This window comes from Lissotriton vulgaris, chromosome 2_1, assembly GCF_964263255.1.
Source record: "Lissotriton vulgaris chromosome 2_1, aLisVul1.2, whole genome shotgun sequence".
NCBI classification, from domain to species: domain Eukaryota; kingdom Metazoa; phylum Chordata; class Amphibia; order Caudata; family Salamandridae; genus Lissotriton; species Lissotriton vulgaris.
Genome location: NC_141687.1, coordinates 1,481,868,692 through 1,481,889,951, shown reverse-complemented (window position 1 = coordinate 1,481,889,951; position 21,260 = coordinate 1,481,868,692). Strand labels below are relative to the sequence as shown.

General features: G+C 43.1%; 1 protein-coding gene across 1 annotated transcript in view; it reads right to left on the bottom strand.

Annotated features, from left to right (window-relative positions):
* The window catches only part of CCDC93 (CCC complex scaffolding subunit CCDC93), a 994,005-nt gene that overhangs the window by 472,707 nt on the left and 500,038 nt on the right, over positions 1–21,260 (bottom strand). The window contains exon 13 of the mRNA XM_086957357.1: positions 15,202–15,264. Within this exon, the coding sequence (XP_086813483.1) occupies positions 15,202–15,264 (63 nt within the window). The remainder of the gene's footprint in view (positions 1–15,201; positions 15,265–21,260) is intronic.

Genomic DNA, 21,260 nt, shown 5'->3' with positions numbered 1-21,260 from the left:
ACGCCACCTTAGGACGCACAGGGGTTACTGCTGACGAAAATACTTTCCAGATCCAGTCTGACGCCTGAGGGTAATTCTAAGGTAATGAATCTATAACTAACTGTTTCTTTCAGATATGCAGAGTACCAGAATGAAACGGGTAGTTTTGGGGTGAGGTCAGTTTGAGAAACTAAAGCCAGTGGTCAATGCTGGATCACTTCTAGGTTTTGCGCTGTTGTTACTGGTTATGACTTTGACCTCAATCATATATCACATGTCCACATTCCCATTCTAAAGTCCTGAGTTTGTATGAAGGTCTTGCTCATTCAACATTTTACATGATGAACATGAAACAAAATACAGTACTTGCTTGATTTAGAAATAATATCCAAACACTCCATGCTTTGATAGCTTGTAAAAAAACGACTGAATATAAAAACACCAAGGCAGTCGGAGTACTTTGAAAGCAATATTTTGATGCAATCAAAGCTTAAGTGCATTCCACTGCAAGTTTACAGGAAAACACCACAGGCTTTGATAATACTGGGCTGTCTGAAAATAGAATTCCAAAGTAGTGGAATGAATTACACTTTGAAGTCTCAAAGAACTCTTTTGATGATTCTCAAAATTGTAATCTGTTTAGGAATATTAGCAGAAAAAGACATATTCAGGACTTTGAAACCTTATGTATATTACTACCTAAATGTTTTATTGTCACAGGGGTGAAAAACCTCTTACCAAACACATCAATGAGCTTCAATTACCCGTCCAGTAGAGAATTGGGCAGTGCACAATGTTTGAGTTTACATGTGGAGGTCTGAAAAACCCAAGCTCTCTGGTCTGAAGAAAGCTCTGGAGCCGAAATGTTCTGACTGTGAAAGGTTGCTTATCGAGCAGAGAACAGCACCTAAGTGGTTGGAGTCCGCGTGGCCTTTCACACAGAAATTGGAATTTTGGCAGACTCCAGCCAGGGCAAGGCAGGGCCCTCACTGACTATGCCAATGCCAGGCTAGGTCATGCAGGTAAAAGTCCGACCGGGGGCCTCAGCACATCTGTGGGGCTCAAAGGTGTACCAGAGGGACTGGAATCATTCAAATGAGCTACAGCATGGTGGCTTTGATGGTCTCTGCCACACCATCCCTGAGAGGCCCAGGGAAGGGGGCCCCCCTCCAAGGCCGGACTGGTAGCAGCAGGTACCAGGCACTTCCCTGGTGGGAGGCCAGGATAGGCACCAGTTTTGGACCCCTGTGGGGCTGTTTTTGTTACTGGGTGCCGGCAAATTCGGCCCCTTGTAACAAAATCGGCTTAAGCCGACTCCCTAGCAAACAGCTCGGCCACACCCCTACCCCTCCTCCCATCCCAAAGGGGGGCTGGCCTACTAGTTTGACAGGGACGGTTTCGGTTCCCAGTCCAGCCCTAGCTCCCTCCCATTAGCCCAATTGTAAAGAGACACCTTTCTTTCAATTGGATCGGCAAGGGAACAGGAGGACAGGTGGTGTGTTGCAATTGTGCAGGGCCCCATGCTGGTGGGCTGAGTGCGAGGCACTGGGCAGCTGCCCACACTGGCCATGGCCAGCACCGGCCCTGATTAGGGCAGAGTTGAGTCCTTCAAGTGTGACATGGAGCAGAAACAGGACCTGGAGCGGGAACCTGCCTGAGAGCCAGACTGGGATTGAACTGCAGACTTAGTGTAATCTTCCTCATTTTTTGTGCTTAGCAACATACAGCTTTGCCTCGTGCTCCCTGATGTATTTGGGTGCATCAAGAAGCATTTGTCACAGAACAGCGACCTGAGACACCACAGACCGATATCCTGTTGGCCCTTGACTGACATTTGTTTCCAGCAGTCACTGCACAGTCTCAAGCCTGCCGTCTATAGAGGGGACATCTCCCTAATATACTGTCATACAAAAAGAGACTTGGGGCTGATGAAACACTGACATGTTTGGGAGTGGAACTCTAATACCACATCCAAGGGCGTGGACAGAAAGGAACTGACATTTGCATAAGGGGCGTGCCTCTAGTCCACTTCATGCTGTCATTTCCGGACACAGTGCAAAGCTGCTGCAGAGTCTGACAGTGCTACCTGTTGGTGCTTGGAAGAAATTGCTGAAAAGTTGTAGATCGGTCTGGCGCCTTCAGAAATTTAAAAGTCAAGGAATCTGAGTTAGAAATATTCATCAGAAGAAGCTAACCAAAACAGAACAAATATTTCTCCTTACTCTGCCATCATGGCCCATGTATTCCTAACTGGAAAGGAATCTGAATGGAGAGGCTAAAAATATTGACAGAACGAGAGTGAATATGATTTAAAGAAATAAATTGTGATGATGCACCTAGCAGAAAGCTTTGGCTTTCCCATAAGATGTAGACCAATGCCTACAAAATAGCATGAGCAGTAGACCATTTTGCTGCCCACCCATACCGGCAAAGGGAAACATGTGACAAGAAGAGGTGCCTTTGTGCCAGTTCGATGAGAATGGAGACCAGAGGATGCTGGAATCCTCAAATCTCTTATGATTACTTAGGGTTTTAAAATTTAACTGACTATCAACATGGCATCAGAGACGTTCGCTCTCCTATTACCTAGAGTGAACCCATAAAACATAGCCAGAAAGAAGCTTTAAAAGAGTTATTATTTCCAGTTGACACTTTTGGTTTTAGGAACATTTGATTCATGGAGGAATAATTATTTCTGTTTACGAATATATTCTGTCAGTACCATTGTAATAAAAAAGGAGAATTTAAAGCCCCAATCTATGTTTTCATAAATCTAAGCAAGTCTCTGCAGAAGAAAAAGACTGAAGCTCAATGATTCTTGTGGTAGAAGGGAATGCCACCAACAAGCCATGTTCCATCCATGGAGGCTGTGGACTTAGAAATAATCAAGTGATGGTGAAGTTATTCATCATGTTGTTATTTAACAGCACAATATTTTAAGGAGGATGCTTCATGAGAGATGTTCGGACAATCAGCAATGGTGAATAAGTTATTTATCTAGGGTAATTATATTTATGGATGGCACTTTATCCTCCCACAGATCCCTCGCCTTATAAACAAATACCCTTCAGGTGTCAGACTGGATCCAAGTAACCTTTGAACCACCACTGGCTCGCCAGTGCCCTCAGGGGGCTCCCGACAACTCCAATCGCAGCTCAGTCTGCCGCCATGGTCAACATCAGAACACATATGGTGCCGAACGACCAACTGGGATCAGTTCCTTATACTGTTTGCATGCCATAAAAAGGCACGTGGAGAGGAACTGAGAGAGGTGTAATGACATCTACAATAACAGCAGAAACAGGTTTGCAAACTTCAAGATCTTATTTTAACAGGCACTAACCCGTCCGAGGACGAGCGAGGGTGATTAGGAATGCTCTGGAAGATTAAGCACCTAACAGAAAGGTTACTAACAAAGGAGAGACATTTCTTTCACATGAATACTTCTTCCAACAGACTCCTCACCTTATGAATAAGGCCCAACTCAATACACTATAGGAGGTGGGATTGAGTAGTGTCAGCTAATAAAGAAAGTAATGCAACACAGCCCTGTCATCTTGGAAAAAAAGTTACTTTTTTATGTCCTTAAACATTTGGTACATAATGCGCTGAAACATTGCAGCAGCCGAAGTCAGCCCAAATGGTACGCGCCTAAATTGAAATAAGCCAAATGGGGTGACAAACGCTGTTAAATGTTTACTTTCTTCATGAAGGAGGACCTGATGGTAGGCGGAGGTCAGGTCGATAGCAGAGAACCATACCATGTCTTTAGTAGCAGAAAGCAACTAAGAATTTAGGTAAAGGAAATACATCAATGGAAATATTCTTATTAAGTTCCCTGAGGTCCACACACAAACGGATTTTTCAGTTGACTTTGCGTACGGCCACCAAGGGGGCGAACCAGTCGGAAGATTCAATGCTTTCTATTAAATTTTTATCAACAAGTTTTTGTATCTCTTTTTGGACTTCATCCTTAACTCCTACCGGAATATTCCTAACTTTATGAATAACCGGTTTAGCATTCTCATTGTGAATAATTTTGTGTGAGAATCGCCAAAGTTCCTGTACATCAACTGAAATTACTTTGGGAAATTTCAAAAATATTTAATCACATAAATCATCTTGCAAGGAGTTAACACAAAGAACAGGATCAGAGCTATTTGGGTCTAGGTGTATTCCCAATTCTCCTTGATCCCACCAGCCTAAGACACACGGACCTGCCTTTGACCCATACAATTTGCTAAAGGCTGTTCTTCCTTTGAACTCGAATTCGATTTTACGAAACACCAAAAGGTCTATGGGTTCACCAGTATAGCTTACAGGGTTTATATCCGGCTCATCTAGACCATGACCAATTTTTTAGCTGAATACTTCTTCCCACCTATTTCTATTAATAATGGTGTAAGGAGATCCAGAATCCGCCATTAATGTTACTGGAATGCCACCTGCTGTAATTACACAAACTGTTGTTTTTCCTTATTTCCCCATGTATTAACATTTCATCATCTTCAATGCAACACACAATGTTCTCAACATATTCTGGCTCAACACTCTCGTCATCATCCTCACAATCTTCTACTACACATTTGACAGTTTTTGAATTCCTAAACGCTTGTGCAAAATTGCCAGTCATTTTACAGTATGCACACCTTTGGCCAAGAGCAGGACATTTTTTATCATTAGCAAGATGTGAAGAACTCCCACAACGATAGCAAACACCCTTAGAGTCAGTAACTTTGATATTAATTCGCTCTTTAGATTTGCTCTTCCCTTTAAACGCAGGTTTAGGTTTGCTTTTTTCAGTATTGGTTTGGTTTGGAATTCTCACAATTTTAATTACTTCATCGCAGTTATCACTTTTAGCTTTATTAACCACAGTCTTTGCGCATCTGGAAGTTAGTTCAGCTTTACTGATAATAGCTGAAATTTCATGAAGACTTGAGTCACCATTAATCCATAGTTTATCTTGTAAATTTTGATTGTTACAATGCATGACAAGTTGGTCACGGATTAGTTGGTCTTCAATGATGCCAAATTTGCAGGATAAAGCTAATCTTCTAAGCGAAGCAATGCAGTCTTCTACCTTTTCATTAGGTTCCTGTTTTCTATAATATAAATTGTATCTGTGTACTGCTTTGCAAACAGTAGGGGCAAAATAGGCTTTAAGATCAGCAATAGCTTGGGTGAATACCATTAATTTCACTACTAGCCAATGCTTTCTTCTCAATTCTATTATAAACTCTCAGACCACCAGGACCTAAACAATGGAAAAGGATTTTCTTTTTCTTTTCTGGAGGTAATTCTTTGCTCTCAAAAGAGTCAAGATAATTAATCAAGTAATCTCTCCATTCTTCCCACCTTTGGCTTGATACTTCCCAATCTTTAACCATAAATGCTTGTGGTGCAGGTAAGTTCATAGTGGTGGTAGCCATACTGGATTTTTAAATAAGAGTGATAATAAAAGAACAATGTTTGTAGAAGGCAACAGCACAAGTATTGATTTTTTCCTCTTGGTAATATATAAAATTCAAATGCAGATTAAATCCTTCTGTAGATAAATTGTGACGAATAACATTCCTTGTATAGACAAATAAGTGCAGTGACAGTTTATAAAAACGAAGTCAATGAGGATAAAAGAGCGAAGCTAAATTAAAAGCCAAAATAATACCTTAAGTGGCACACTGTGTGCATGTCACAGAAGTATATAAGAAACACTTGCTTCGTTATGTTTAAAGCTGAGGGAAGAAATCTTGATAGTGTGCGCACTATCGCTGAAATCGTATATCACTGCTCCAGGTAATTGCTGATCGACTCCTTTTCCAAAATGGAGTCACGCACTGTGACCTTTTAAGAGTGATGACCTGGAGTGGCCTTTGTTTTCTTACGCGTAGTTAGCGCGTCGTGATGGGAGGAGACACCAGTGACGTAAATCGAATTCAGGTTGGCAACGACAGTGGAGCGCTGCAACAACTTGAAAAAGGCGGAGGATACAGAAGTATTTTAGTAATAAAGGTAAAATTCTAAATACTCCAAATTGCTCAATGAGTTTTTAAAATCACTTCTGAGATAATAAGTGGTGTTTCCTCGTAATGCGTCAAAGTATTCCTTTATCTTTTAGAATATATCCACGAAAATACAATAAATCAAAATGTTGTGACTTACATCGGAATGTCCTTTTCCCTGTAGATGCTGTTTCAGAGATAATTTAAATTTCTTTTTTTTCCAAAAGCACAATTTTCCACAAAAGGGAGGACGTCCAAAAGTGGGATCTTTTAGGATTTAAGCTCCATCGTCGCCATTGTTGTGAAGAAAGGATGGACTCATAAAGTAAGATGAGTTCTTTTAATATAAGCTTAAATCCACATACAGCATGAAGGGATCACGGACGCAGCCCCAGGTACAGCCCTTCCACTTCAACGTCTCATACGATCTGCCCTTTGCACGTAGAACGCTAAGTAGAACTCTCTAAGTACATTCAAACAATAATACTCACCCTTGCTGCGTTGTACTCGAGCTGTGCGCAAGGAGAACGAGCCAGCTCAAGACACAACAGAATACAGTCTTGAAATTGTGCAGCTGAGCCAAGTAAATGTTCACTTGTTTGAATGGGGAAGCCATAAGCTGTCATAACATTCAAATCCCACTGCAGAACAATGAACTGAGTCGGTAGAAAGAAGTACAACAATCCTTTAGGAAAATGCATCACGAATAGTGACTTGAACAATAAGGGTGAATCAGGAAGACACATGAGGGTGGAGGAGGATCACTAATATAGGTTTTCAGTGCTGAATTCCAAGCCCTTTCGGCAAGTCAAAGCTCAAACCGCAGAACATGGAAAGGCAAGACTTGAAGGGGTTGAAACTCTTAGGCTGTCACCAAGCAACTGCTCTGGACCAGTGGCTTGCATAAATCATAGCAGATATTTGAGCAGCAAAGATGACATCCCCTTTCTCCGGTAGTGTAATCTCTAGCTGCCACTGGCTCATCTTCGATGAGTACATCTGAGGAATCTGTGTTTGGTGATGGTGTGTCCATGTACTCTGCCTCGAAGGCACTTCTTCCCGTGTGAAAGAGGAAGAAAGACAGAATGAAGTAGAAATTCCTGCTCGGCCAAACTGACACAGAGAGGATCGGTTGATATATCCTCCCAGACCTCTTCAGTGCATTCGAAAGAAGAGGGAAAGCATTGAGCAGACCCTGTGACCAGGAGAACCTGAAGGCATCCCACAGGGAGCTTTTCTAAGAGGAGGGTGTGACACAAAACAAGGCACACTAAATGTTCAGGAATATAGCAAAGAGAAGAATGCACAGACTTTGCAAACTAGATAGGATATTATCTTTTGCTTGGGGTTGAAGTTTCCACTCCCGGTCCTCAACAGAGGTGCAACTCCGTGCCATCTGCCCTCACACTGATGGTGCCCACAAGGTGGGCCAAAACTGAGAAAACACCCCGCCACAGGACCCAAACCCATAAGTGTAAATCCTTGTAACACAGGGGCCAAGAACCACCCTGTTTGTTGATGAAATGGCCGGTGGCCGTGTTGAGTGACAGGATTTGAGCATTGTTTCATGCAATTTAAGGGAGAAAGGCCTACAGGGCAAGCCAGACCACGGCAACTACAGCACACTTAAGTGCAGCTGTGGAAGATGCAAACCAAAGGTCCTGCGCAGTCATCTTCTCAGAGGAGATGACCTCATAAAAGAAGAGGCCTCCGTAACAATGGGTAGTTACAAAAGCATTTGGTTGTAAGCATAAGAATCTGCTCTTACCCAATACAATTACAGTACAACAACTAGGAGATCGTGTTTATTTAGACATGTGCATTTCATTCTCCAGTAAATAACTAATATTCTACGCACTATGCAGACACCAAATCGACATTCTGTCCAGCTTAGTAAAATATAATCGTCCTCCGTTCAGTCCCTAACTTGATCAGCCAACAAACGGAACTTTCTACACGCTCCCCAACGACAATGCGCTCTGATTGGCTAGACCCAGTCGAGCCCCTAGGAAGTATCCGGCGGCTGCACCTCGCGGCTCATACACGGCCGGCTAAGCGAGCGTGAAGCATCTTGCAGACAGCCACTGCTGTCAAACCCAACGGTGAGCTATTTTTAGACCCGGGTTACTTAATTAACCCTCGCCGCTGTATCAGCGGCCTCGGAGACCCGACCCGCGCTGTATGGTAGCGCTCTCATTTTTGGCTAACTAATTTCCATGTATATCGCTGTATGCCAGCGCTCACATTATCGATAAACTAATTTCCATGACTAGCGCTGAATGTTAGCGCTCTCATTTTTGGCTAACTATTCTCCATGTATAACGCTGTATGACAACGCCCATATTTTCCATGTATAACGCTGTATGTCCGCGCCCATATTATCGATAAACTCACTTCCTTGACTAGCGCTGAATGCTAGCGCCCAATTTTTAAACATGAGGTCCCCCATTGATTTTTTGTAAATGGGCCAAAACTGTATACTTAACATCGGTATTTTAACAATGTGCACCCCATGTACCTAGGCAATTGCCATTAATACTTGGCTATTTCATATTCCTCCCCCTCTAGAACCGCGTGGGGTGCGTGAATTGTTACCGCACAAACGTCGGTTTAGCTGTGAATTTTGGAAAAGAGAAACAACCTTTTGGATGGAAGGCTTCTTATCCCAGTAAGTACCCCCGTAGGATCTTTTGACAATTAATGCGTACAAATGCTTAAAATTATTTCTGTTAGTAATTAATACTCCCCTTTCAGATGAATGCGGGATAACCACTTCAAAAGAAAGGAACCCTTGATGGTCCTACCACAATGGCCACGTAAGGGCCTCTGCTAAAGTAAGCCATTTCTTACCTCGATATGTTCCTTTAGTGTGCTTTTTAGCCTCCTTAAAACATGATACACTCATTCAGAATTATTATTCGTAGGCGCTCCTGTTCTTTCCTGTCCTGATGAAGACCCCAGTATGAAGACCAAACCTACCCTTTAACCAGGGGGTCGAAACGTAGACCAGATTACAACCAATCTCTAATCATAGGATTAATCAACAGAGTAACACGAATCCTATGTATATGTGTATATTGGAACTACAGATCGAACTACAGACTGTAAAGGACCTATTTTATTCCACTGTGATTGTTCCTAGTCACAACCACCTTTACCCAGTCCTCACGTGTTCCCCATCACACCTATCCCACTCAACTGTTTCCCTATTTCTATCACTTTGAGCGCGTCGTTAATGTCAATAATTGGCGTAAAATGTTTGTCTTGTTCCTCCATATGAAGCTCTTAAGTGGTATATTTATATGAGACTAATGCCCACTGGCGTGTATATGATTCAATGACGTAATTGAATAATGTATTTCCTATGTTTGCATGTAATGATACCTCTTGTATCTAGGTACCCATGGAATTGAACTAGGTACCTGTTTAATATTGTGCTGAAGTAATGAATAAATAGCATAAGCACACTTTGGATGTAATACTGTTGTGTTCCATACCTGATCAATTGCTTGTTTAACATTTATTGTTCCAGTGAATCGATAAGACTCTGACCATTGCTATTGTAACTACCTTTACTGACCCGGGTCAGAGAGTTCTTAGGGTGTACCCCATTGTAACTCACTTCCGTAACAATGGGGGCATACAACTGTGGGGCATGAAGGGACAACCTATCATCATATTGGAGGGTATATCCGCCAATAGAAGACCTCAAGTACAAGTGGAATATCTTCACATGAGCTGAGAGACTCCCTTGATGCGGGAGCCCCTAACCCAGCTTGCATTCAACACCCACATGCTGTACGAGCACTTCAAGATCCAGATGATGCACAAGCACTTCAAGGCAGAAGGCTTTTAGATTTGGATCAGAGCCTGATTCAGAAACTTCAGAATTATTTTCCAAATATCTGCAATCCCTTGAGGTGGATGAAAAACCTTCATACAGGGCAGGTCCAATGCTGTCCCTGTAAAGGTATTCCTCTAATCAGGGACAATGTGTTACTTTAACAGCCAGTCATCCAAGTATCGAAATACATGCACTACTGACCTTTTCATGGAAGCAGACACCACAGCCAAGACTTGGGTAAAGACTAGTGGAGCTGTTAGTTCAAAAGATAGTACTACATGATGGTAGTGATGGGACACTTCGGTGAACGAAAGGTAACACCTGGGAGCAGTGAGGATCAGCAGATGGGTCTTGGCATTCTGGCAAGCAGTGGATAACATGAATGCTCCACATTGACAGCCAGTATATTTTGAACCTATTCTGTGGAACAAACATGTTTAACAGGAGTAGGTGCAAAATGGGTTTGAGATCGCCATTCTTCTCTGGGATCAAGTAAGAAAAGGAAAATCTTGTGCTTAAACGAAGATCTGGGAATATGGAGCTGCTAATGCTGGTGTTATTACCTTCTTTTAGGTCCACCGACATGTCAAAAGAAGCAGTAAAGCTGCAAAGCTGAGGGTTCAGAACCTGCTGGGAAAGGAGCTATTACTTTGAAGGCTGTCACTTGCAGAAGCGCTGGAAGTGACGGTACTGCTGTCAGAGCAGCTTTGCTGGAAAGGTCAGTACTGGTGGACAAGCCATGGCGCAATTATTCTTAAAGCAATCCTGTAGGAATTGCATTCTCCTCGAAGGGCCCTTCACCATAGAAAGGTATAACCACTAATCCTGCCAAGAGTTGCGGTTCATCATTAACGGTGGAAAGGCCCCTCCTTTTTTTCAAGCATGATGAGTGTCTTTCAGGCTCATCTTTGCTCAATCATCATGTTTGAGTCAGGCGCTTTAAAAGCACTAATGCGCAGGCGCCTTGCAGTCCGAGTCAAGCCTTGTTGGACTGAAGATTTCACAGCCCTGAGGGCATGACCTCATCCGCCCAGTTTTAAGACTTGAAGTGCTAGGGGCTGATTATCTATCAATAATGCATCGTCACAGAATGAGGGGGGATGGATATCAGCAACTGACTCTGTTAGACCTGGCATACTTGGTTGAGCTCCCCCTAAATTTTTACCTTAAAAACTCATGTTTTTACGGACTTTGATTTTTGCTGTCTCTTGTACTTCGAAGACTTTATCACTGCTAACTAGTACTAAAGTGCTTGTGCTCTTTTCCTAAAACATAGTAACATTGTCTCATACCTAATTGGCATATCTGGTTTTCCTATAAGTCCCTAGTAAAGTGCACTGAATGTACCCAATGCCTGTACATTAAATGCTACTAGTAGGTCTGCAGCACTGACTGTGCCACCCACTTAAATAGCCTTTAAACATATCTGAGGCCTGCCAATGTAGAGCCGGTATGTGCAGTTGTAAACTGCCATATCGACCTGGCAAAATAAATATTTTGCCACGCCCAAACCTCCTTTTTTAATATATATAAGGCAGCCCTTAGGTCGTCCCTAGCAACAACCCCAAAGACAGGGTGCAAGTATCTAAATAGTTGGGCATCTACTTTTAAGTTTGACATGTTCTGGAAGTGAAAAACTCTCAAATTCGTATTTCACTACTGCAAAGTCCATCTCTCCCATAGGATAACACTGGAGTTGCCTTATTACATTTTATGAGTGAAATTTCCAAATTGGAAGAGATTTGTTTGGTGTCTCTGGAATCCTAAATTAAAATCTTAGCTTATGGTGAAGACTGACTTTAAAGTTGAATCCTGACAATGCCACTTTTAGAAAGTTGGCATGTTCTTGCCTTAGTCATTTGGTGCCTGCAGCCTGTCTCTGGACACATGACTGTGAGTAGTTGGGATTTGTGTATTTCTCGTTGACAGCCACACACAATGCAAGCTTACGTGTGACTACATGGGCCATCCCGTACAAGATGGGAGGGAGGAGCTGTGCCCAGCCTCACTTATATCTGAATAGGCCGTGTCCTTTCTCCACACAAAGGGCTGAATGGTTAGTCTGGAGCCAGGGAAAGCAGAGCATCTGCACACTTCAAAGGCATGCCTCTGGAAGCTTCTCCCCACTTCGAAGGCACAACTGTGTATAACAAGAGGACCTCTGAAACCACCAAATCAGTACACTTTTGGACAGTGGTGGATGGCAAGGATCGGTGGTGGTCGGATGTAAAAAAATAAATAAAACCACTTACCTTATTACCCCTGAGCATGCATCTCTTGAACACAGAACTCAGAGTGACTCCACGGTCTAGTTAGCTGGCTTCCTGATCTGAGGCCTCGGGGACATAACAGGCTTCCAACAACCTTGCTTCTGCACCTGGACTCTACCATCTTTGAGTCTACCCTGCAAAGTGGTGCCACCCCAGTCGTGGATCCTTGGAAGTGGGCCTAATTGCTTGCCAGTGAAACTGATGTATCTTCTCTGTTGAGCAACACATCCACAAGCAGAACGGACGCATCTACTCTGCTAAGTGGCACATCCTCGAGCAGAACCGATGAAGCTCCTCTGCTGAGCGGAGCACTCCTGAGCAGAATCACTGCATCGCCAGTGCTGCGTGGATTGGACCCTCATCGCCTTGCAGTCCTCTGAACTGACACATTGCCCAAATGGGGCGGTGCATCCATGACTCAGGTCCTTGCATCTCTTGTTTAAGCAGCCTCAACGACAACGCCAGACTCCTCATTGCAGCTCCTCGGAAAAGATGCACTTCCAGCTGCAAGCCACATCCCCAATGCCGAACTTCGCATCACAACTACCGTTAAAAGGATCCTCGACAATTACGCATCAAGAGCTCATACCACAGCCTTGCAGCTTCTCAGAACCAATCCATCACTTTGGCTGTGCAGCACACCTTAAACGCGGATCCACGTAACGCTTCGGAACCTTGATTTAAGGTACTTTGTTCAGCTGACCTAACTGGGTCCCTGTAGCCGGTTCGCCCTCCATCGCGGTCGGCCTGAACTTGTGGCGTTGTCCTGGTCTGGTGAGACCAGATATCCGCAGTTGGCACTTTGTGCTTTTCGGCTCTATTTTGACATAAAACTTTAAAACTGAATATATCCAGATCTACTAATTGGATTTTTGTCATTTTTTAATGTATTCAATTTGCTCTATTTTATTCCTTGGAGTGAGTTCCGTTTTGTGTGGTGTTTTCGCTGTTTTACCATTTGAAGTGTTGCATAAACACTATACACATTGCCTCTAAGATACGCCTGACTGCTCTGTGACAAGCTACCACGGGGTTGTGCACGGGTTAATTTGGGATTTGCTTTTGCCTTACCTCGACTAGGATTGTGGTTGCTGCTTGAGCATGGCTCACACACCAGTCAACCAGTAACTCAATTTCTAACAGACCCCAACCCACTCTGTGACGAGTTAGGGAAGGTGCTCTTCTAATTACCTGACCTATGACAAGGTCAGCCAATAAGAAGAGGGGGTGTGATTTCCATTAGTCCATTCCTTCCTCTAAGCTGCATGGTATTACTGAGGTCTCCTTACTTCTCCAGTCAGTGTCACCGCCACAGCCCGGAAACTGTTTGTTGAACGTTGGATGCATGTGTGCATGTATGAACATATGGATATTTGGGCAAGCGTGCTGTGAATGGTTGTGTGCTTGTGAAGGGTGGGTGTGCGTGCATGCGCTTGTGAATGAATGGGTATGAGTACGCGGGCATGTGATTTGGTGGGTGCAAGTAGGTGGAAGTGAGTGTGTGCCTGCCTCACTGCTCAGCCATATTATTGACCACTGTTGGCTGCCTACACATCTCCGAAACGTCTGAAGAACTAAAGACATTCAGTTGGCAAGCATAGTTCAAGCACTTCCATTGCTTTCTGCACACAAAGCATAAAAGAACACACTCCCTTTGCAGAAGGGCCTAAGCGAGTAACAAATGTACAGTTTTTAGGTGAAGTGTCAAGACCACTCATATTTTGTTTTTTAGATAAAAGGTCAGCGTCCGTGTGATAAGAAGGATGTCCGCCTATGAATCATTTTTCTACACTGGCCAGTTGCTCCTATTGGACATATCTGTCTCTGCTAGGGGACTTAGCTGAAGGAGGGAGAGAGACTGCTTTGCGAGAAGTTTTCAGCAGAAAGCACGACTGCTGAATGACACAAGGAAGTGTACACGTCAATGTATTCCTCTGAACATGTGCATAAGCTTAGTCTTCATTAACAGGTCTCTCAATTTCAGAAGTTGTCGGAAGGGTTCAAGAATCATTTATGCTTGCCGGACTAAGCTCTGGAATGGGAACATGCATCAGAAAATGTAACAGCGATGTCACACTTTGGTCGTGTGTGAGATGTGGAGGGAAATACTGTGGATAGGGTAAATACTGCGAATAGGGTGAATACCGTGAATAGGGTGAATACTGCGGATAGGGGGAATACTGTGAATAGGGTGAATACTGCGGATAGGGGGAATACCTTGGATAGGGTGAATACCGTGGATAGGGTGAATACAGCGGATAGGGTGAATACAGCGGATAGGGTGAATACAGCGGATAGGGTGAATACAGCGGATAGGGTGAATACAGCGGATAGGGTGAATACAGCGGATAGGGTGAATACAGCGGATAGAGTGAATACAGCGGATAGAGTGAATACAGCAAATAGGGTGAATACAGCAGATAGGGTGAATACAGCAGATAGGGTGAATACAGCAGATAGGGTGAATACAGCGGATAGGGTGAATACCGCGGATAGGGTGAATACCGCGGATAGGGTGAATACCGCGGATAGGGTGAATACTGCGGATAGGGTGAATACCGCGGATAGGGTGAATACTGTGGCCAGAAAACACAAGTGGGTATATAAAACATAGAGCTGCTAGCAATTTGTTTTATGTGGAGCTTCCTATTGCAGTTTTGCAGTATCTAACAGCCATAAATAACAGATGGTATTACCCAATTAAATTGTGATTAATTGACCGTTCTGGGGAGGATGGAAGCCGAGTTGGCCTTACAAAGATTTAAATTTGAGACTTGCAGGTCTGAGCAGAGGTCAGTGGCGTGCGTTTACCAGAATGAATTGGAAAACTGGAACCATCTGTATGTATGTATGTATATATATGTGTATATACGAAGATGTTGGTTAAATAGCTGGACATGTGTTAAACGTAATCCGTTGCAATACGATAGGATCATTTAAAACAAAAGTGTGTGAATATCATGCTAGAGAAAGGCCTGAGAGACAGTCTTCCATAGACAGTGTTTTATACCATGCTGATTACAACTTTTAAAGCCATTTTGGGGTTAACAAACCTTAAGAACGTCGTTCAAGATAAACACGCTAAAAGGCATTTGAGAAGACTTACCTCTGCAAGTTTTTTCTTTGCTTCCGTACATTCAGCATTTAGTTCCGAAGACTTAGCTTGTAACTGTAAAAATGGAAACACATCATTATTGTTAACTGTTTTTTAGATACACACATTTCAATGGCATGCAACCAAATACATTGCAACATATATTGTACTATACAGTATATCACCATCTTGCCAAATTCAAAGATGCAGGAGATCATTAAATAGGTGGAGAGATTACCAAAATGACTAGTGCAACAGGCAGTTAAAGACCACACTTCTACAAAGCCAACAGGCCTAGCGTTAATGTTGCAAACTCGTTCCAACAGCATTTCTGCAGGCATTAGACTTCATCAGACGTCATGTTCGCTTTCTCAAAACCTGTAAGTCATGTTGCACATATAAAAACAGAAGTGGCGTTTAGCAGTCCCCCTCACATCTCAAATAGTTGCTTCAGTTTAAAGTATCTGGAAATCCAAGCCACAATAATAATGGTTATACATATACACTTTGAGAAGCAATAATCACAGTAAACAAAAACTATTTAGAATAAGGATCTCTCTAATAGTGCTTTTGTTAGGGAGGTGGGGAGTGAGGGGGACTTTAGAAAGAGGCTTTTTATGACAGTGGTATTAAGTGACTAAAATACATGCTAATGTTGAAACTAACAGCAGTACTTGATCACCAGCAGTAACCTTTAACCAGGTCTGTTTTTGAATAATGTCGTAAGAATTTATCATCACCTGAAACAACACACAAGATGCAAACCGAGCGCACACTGGTAACATTAGTTTAAAAAAAAGGCCACCACTTGGTTTCTAACCGTTTTTGAATGGTAAAACAATGATACACTATATGCAATAACGTGCCCATAAGGTTGCAGGTCAATTCTTAACTTGGCAGCCATCTTGGAGAGCTAAATCAATAACACAAGTATAATACTCTGTCAAGGTGATTGCAACAATTATAATCATTTGCCACAGGGTATGAATAGTTGCACTCTAAGAGACCGATTCACAAAGGGCCCCCGCAATTGTGGCGGAGGGCCCGCAGTTGTGGTGGCAGGACAAGCACAATGGGTAACTCCAGTGAAGAGGCCCCACCATGAGTGCGGTGCCTCTGCCACAAGTGCAAGGGCTATTTGTGAATTAGGCTGTAAGTGCTAACAAAAATCATCTGAAAAAGTGATGCTATGGTCAAGAAAAAGTCATGTTTGACATAACTAAATGAATGTGGCAAAAAGCATGATGAGTGACCGTACTTTTACATTTTTAAATCGTTTATAATGCATCCCAAACAAGGAAGAATGAAACGCCCAAACAGCCACTAGAAAAACTTTGGGGTTGAAATACTCTGGTGGCTTATTGAAGATGTGATTGACAATATTTTAAGCCAATGGCTAAAGGGTTCTGAGTAAAAGGAGCCAGTGGGTGAAGGGGACTTACTCAAAGCACACCCTAGGTATACTTGTATTCTGCATGTTGTTAAGAAACAAAAAGCAAAAGTTCTTGGCTTACTTCAGACCTACAATATCTAGGTATGGAATTTCACAACATTTTATCTTTTTTCGAGATCTATACAGAATCTTTCTTCACTTGTATTCTCCACTTATAAGCTCGAGGCTAGGCAGCTCTTACGCTGTCTCTTCGAGGTATGTTTTATATACTTTGTGGTCTTACAGCCCGCCAACTGCTTTTCATTTGTTTCTTTAAGTGTCCTTTAAAAATCCACACTTCCAAGTGGTTAATCTATCCTATTTGTCCCGCCTTTTCGTGGGTTTTTCCCTCCCAGATACAACTGCCCCATTACCTGTAACCTTACACGTGTCCCATTTTAGAAACTTTAAAAGGGACAACTTTGTGTTTTCTTTAAGGGCACCTCACACTAGCGCCTAATGTTTGCAGTCGCTCTGAGGTGCTTGTTACTGTAAACAGGGCTGTAAATCATGTTCTGATTTCGTTACATTTGCTGTGCATTCAAAGACCGAGGTCACATGTTAGAGGCTGTCTTCCAAGGGTGTCTGTATCCACCCTGCTACCACTTTCAAACACTTGAGCTGCCCCAACTGCCCTGTAAAGTGCCGAGCGCACTGTCTGCTGGCACAAGCAGTTCCTCGTGCTTTTTGAATGTGCTTCTTTTGTCGCACCAGCACTGCAAGGACTACATGCCACATCGTGCACAGCAGTGACTCAGTTCCGTGCATAAGTCACCGGCTGGCTGCACTGGTGTTTGTTTTCTTCAGCCCATGAACAGTGGTGACAGTGCTGAGTGAGAGCTGCGGAGACGTGGATGGCGTTATAGGGGTGATTGCTGTACCAGTGGGTTTCTCATAGCTGGCCTTGCAGGCTGCTTTTGAGGTTTCTGGCAACCAGGCACTATCTCATCGGAGGGCTATCTTTATTTCCAGATGAGACCTCCGATATGCATAGCTGTGAACCACCATGCAGACCATAACAACGCTTCACTGTAGAGCGAACGAGTACGGTCTACGACTCTATATGCTGTTGATAAACATAGGAGTGTCAGTTAAGGACTGGTTCTACAGATGGCACTGATGATGTCTCCACCGTACTGAGATGGTGTAAAGCTGTCTGCGCAGAACAGGATAATGTACGATTCTTGCATATGACACCACCTGGGACAGTACTCACTCCCGGTTGCCATTTGCACAATGGTTTTACTTTTCACAGTTAGCCTTCCCAGTTTGAACTTTGACAGGCTCACTCTTTCATTGTCATTTACCCTGCCCCCCGAAGTTTAACCGGTAACAATAAACTAGCTTTACTTGCGGTCGCAAGTCCCCTTTTTCAACTGCACCAGCATGCCTTGCAGGGTTCATCACTGTGGACCAATGCTGTTCAATATGCGTTAACGTAATTCCGCTACCCTCTGTACCCAGTGACAGTCCTTCCCTTTCTTTGGAGGCTTCAACACTTATACAGGGTGGACAGTAGCTCTACCATCTATACCAATATCCGCCAGCTATTTTTACTCAGATTAACATATACGTAAAAATTATTACTTTTCCTATTTGAGGTTATGCATGAAATTGCGTCGATTCACAGAGCTCTAGAATTCTTCATCCACTTGTACTCTTTCCTAAAACTGACAGCATCCCGTCCATATAAAAATACATCCATTTCTGCCAGCTGTTCCACTGGAGCCACCAGAGTTATCCGAATACGTGGTTAGAGAGCACGAGGATTTAGCCTGCCAAGGGTATCACATAGTGAGCGGAAGGCATGCTTGTACGGGTTAAGGTTAGCAATGATTTTGTTCTTGCGCCACTTTCATAGAGAGTTGTTTTAAGATTTCAAATGCTTGTTGATATCTAGGTTTCGGGAATAAGGTGGTGGATGAAAAGGTATGTTAAGGTTAGTGTGAGCTAAAATACTGGAAGCTCCTACAAGAAAGACCAGGTGAGATACAGCAGGTGGTTTGCAAAGCCAGACAGACTGAAAGACAGATAGTTGGACACAGCAAGAACACCTAGGGCTATCCTTCACTTTGCACAATGTCCTTCTCACAGTAAATGGGAAAACCCTTTTCCTCTTTGACCGCTAATACATGCCCATTCAAGATTCTCTAAAATTAATATAGCCATTGCCTCCTCAGTATCCTGCTCTGTTTGTTCTCATTCAGACATACTTCCAGATTTGCCTTGTTGTTCACTTGCACTCATGTGTGGGTAAAAGAAATAAGAGGGAAATTAGTCAGCCATCCCCTTTGGCTCAAGTCTCAGTCCCCTTCTCATTGATACCATTCATAATTAATAGCAGTCTTCTCCCTTGAAAAGCCCTTCTTCCTGTACTACACTACTGATAAACTGCTCTCTACAAGCTCCTTTCCTTTCTGCATTTTCAATTGCTCCACTGGCCATTACCATTTAAAAATTGCTTTGTCTCTATCACTTACATAACCCAGATCTTTATCCACCCCCTTCATCCTGGTCTGATTCCTATAACCCAATCAAAATGGTGTCGCCTCTGACTTTCAACGAACCCCCATGCCAGCCTGCTCTTGTGGATGCCTCCTGTACACTACCCTGCCTGAAAAACAGCTGCTGTGAGTCCATAATTTCATTGCAGCCAAAGGACATTGCACTCCACCAGATCGGTTTGGACTAATGTAAAATAAATTTAAAAAAGAAGAAATATTGAGTAGACAGATAAAAGTTAAATTGGAATAGTTGTTAGAAATACAGAGGGATCGTGGAGACTCCCTTAGAGCACATGCAATAGACTGTTTCAGGTGTCCAAAAGAGGTTGTATGAATACTGTACAGTAGTTTAAGGCTACTCAGAAGCACACGCATCTCTGGCCAAAGGAGGGAACATTTGATGACAAAATATTAGAGCAAAATGCCATGTACCGTTAGAGTAAATATGCAGGAGCTAAACTGCAGAAGCGAAAAGCCACTTTAGCTTAATGACAGGTCTTTTGTGAGAAGTCTAAAGACTGCTCAAATGTTGATACCCCTAGTACCTCTTCCTCTCCCTCACTTCCATATAACCCTATGAGAACTTCCCCTAAGCTACCTATTGTATATACATTGATTCAGCTATAGGAAGCCACTGTGGGATTTGAGGATCCTGAAGTTGAGACCTGGCGACAATCCCCCAAGGAATCCCCTAGCATTGCCCCATAGATGTCCAAGCCAAGACACATGAGTACGCCAAGACAGCAAGTGAGGATGGCGGACTCCCAGTTTTGAAGACAATGAGGAGCACAGTTTACACTGCATTTAGATCCAGTTTTTCCCCAGGAAGATCGAGGTGAAGAGCAGGGTCCAGGAGACTGTGATGAACAGTCACATGTTTTATCAGCAACACAGCATTTGTTACAGAAAAGAGACACAATAGGAAGAGCATTTAGGGAGTGAATGTCTACTCCACAGCGAAGAGGTGCTGGTGGTGCTAGATGGAATTATTATGTAGATAGGGCTGTTAGAATGGCGCAATGGCTAGTTTCCCAAGGAAGAGATGAGGATTTTAGAAGGACTGAAGGTAATATACCACCTTGGCAAAAGGAGAAAGGGATGTAATAGTTTCACACGAAAGTGTTCAGGAATGGTTATCACAAAGTGAAGATAAAAGGGATGTGAGAGAAGTAAGGAGAGAAGGATATTCTGATAGAGTTTCAGGGCAGATTCAGGGAAGTTTTGGGAGGATGGCAAATACAGTAGAGTCCATTCATAGGTGTATAGATGACAAGGGTGAAATACTTCAATCTTAAAGGCCAGGCACTCAATTTATACTTTATTATTCAAAAAAAGACCCTTATTGATTTTGATCATACAAAGGGTGCAATGTGATTGCCTAATCGCACTGACACTAGAGCAGGAGAGCAGGGCATGTTCTCTAAAGGTAGGAAACCCCAAGCGACAGAGCTTGAGCGGTTGTGGTTTCAGGGTAAACATGCCGGCCTGACTCCAGGATGGGATCTTGTGAAGTTATGGGAGGATTGAAACTTCATGATAGACCACTGCAGCAGATGAGTGTTCAATAAGTTTGGTGCAGTTGGTAAAGAAAAAATTAGCTGACGCAGTGTTCTACCATATGCAGGTAATTTAGTAGGATGGACTGAAGGTATAGCCCACAGATGAGTCCAAGACCACAAGACAGGTCCTTTGAGCCACGCAATATGGCGAATGCTGAGGATTGCATTCTTTATGGTGAGGCAGATCCAGACTGGGATTATCCCTACTTCTGAAAATGTTTGTGTGTGTGGCAAAAATATGACAGACAACACAACCCCCAACATTCTGTCACTCCCATGTATCAAATGCTCCTGATATGCAAGGGACCTCGTGAACCTTATTATGTTCCTGGGCCACAAATGAACAAGGAGAATTTTAAAAAGTTGTTACCACTAATTGCAGTGGAATCAGGGAATAGACTAGAGCTTTTAAAAATCAAACAGGTATCACCTTGCAGTAGGGGACATAAAGAGTTTACTTGGCTCTCTTATAGGAGTCGAGACAGTTACTGTTTTCCAGAAAGCTGGAAGTGAGTAATGTGACGAAGTGCATGTATGATGACGTACTAAATGACTACAGTCATGAGTGACTGAAGA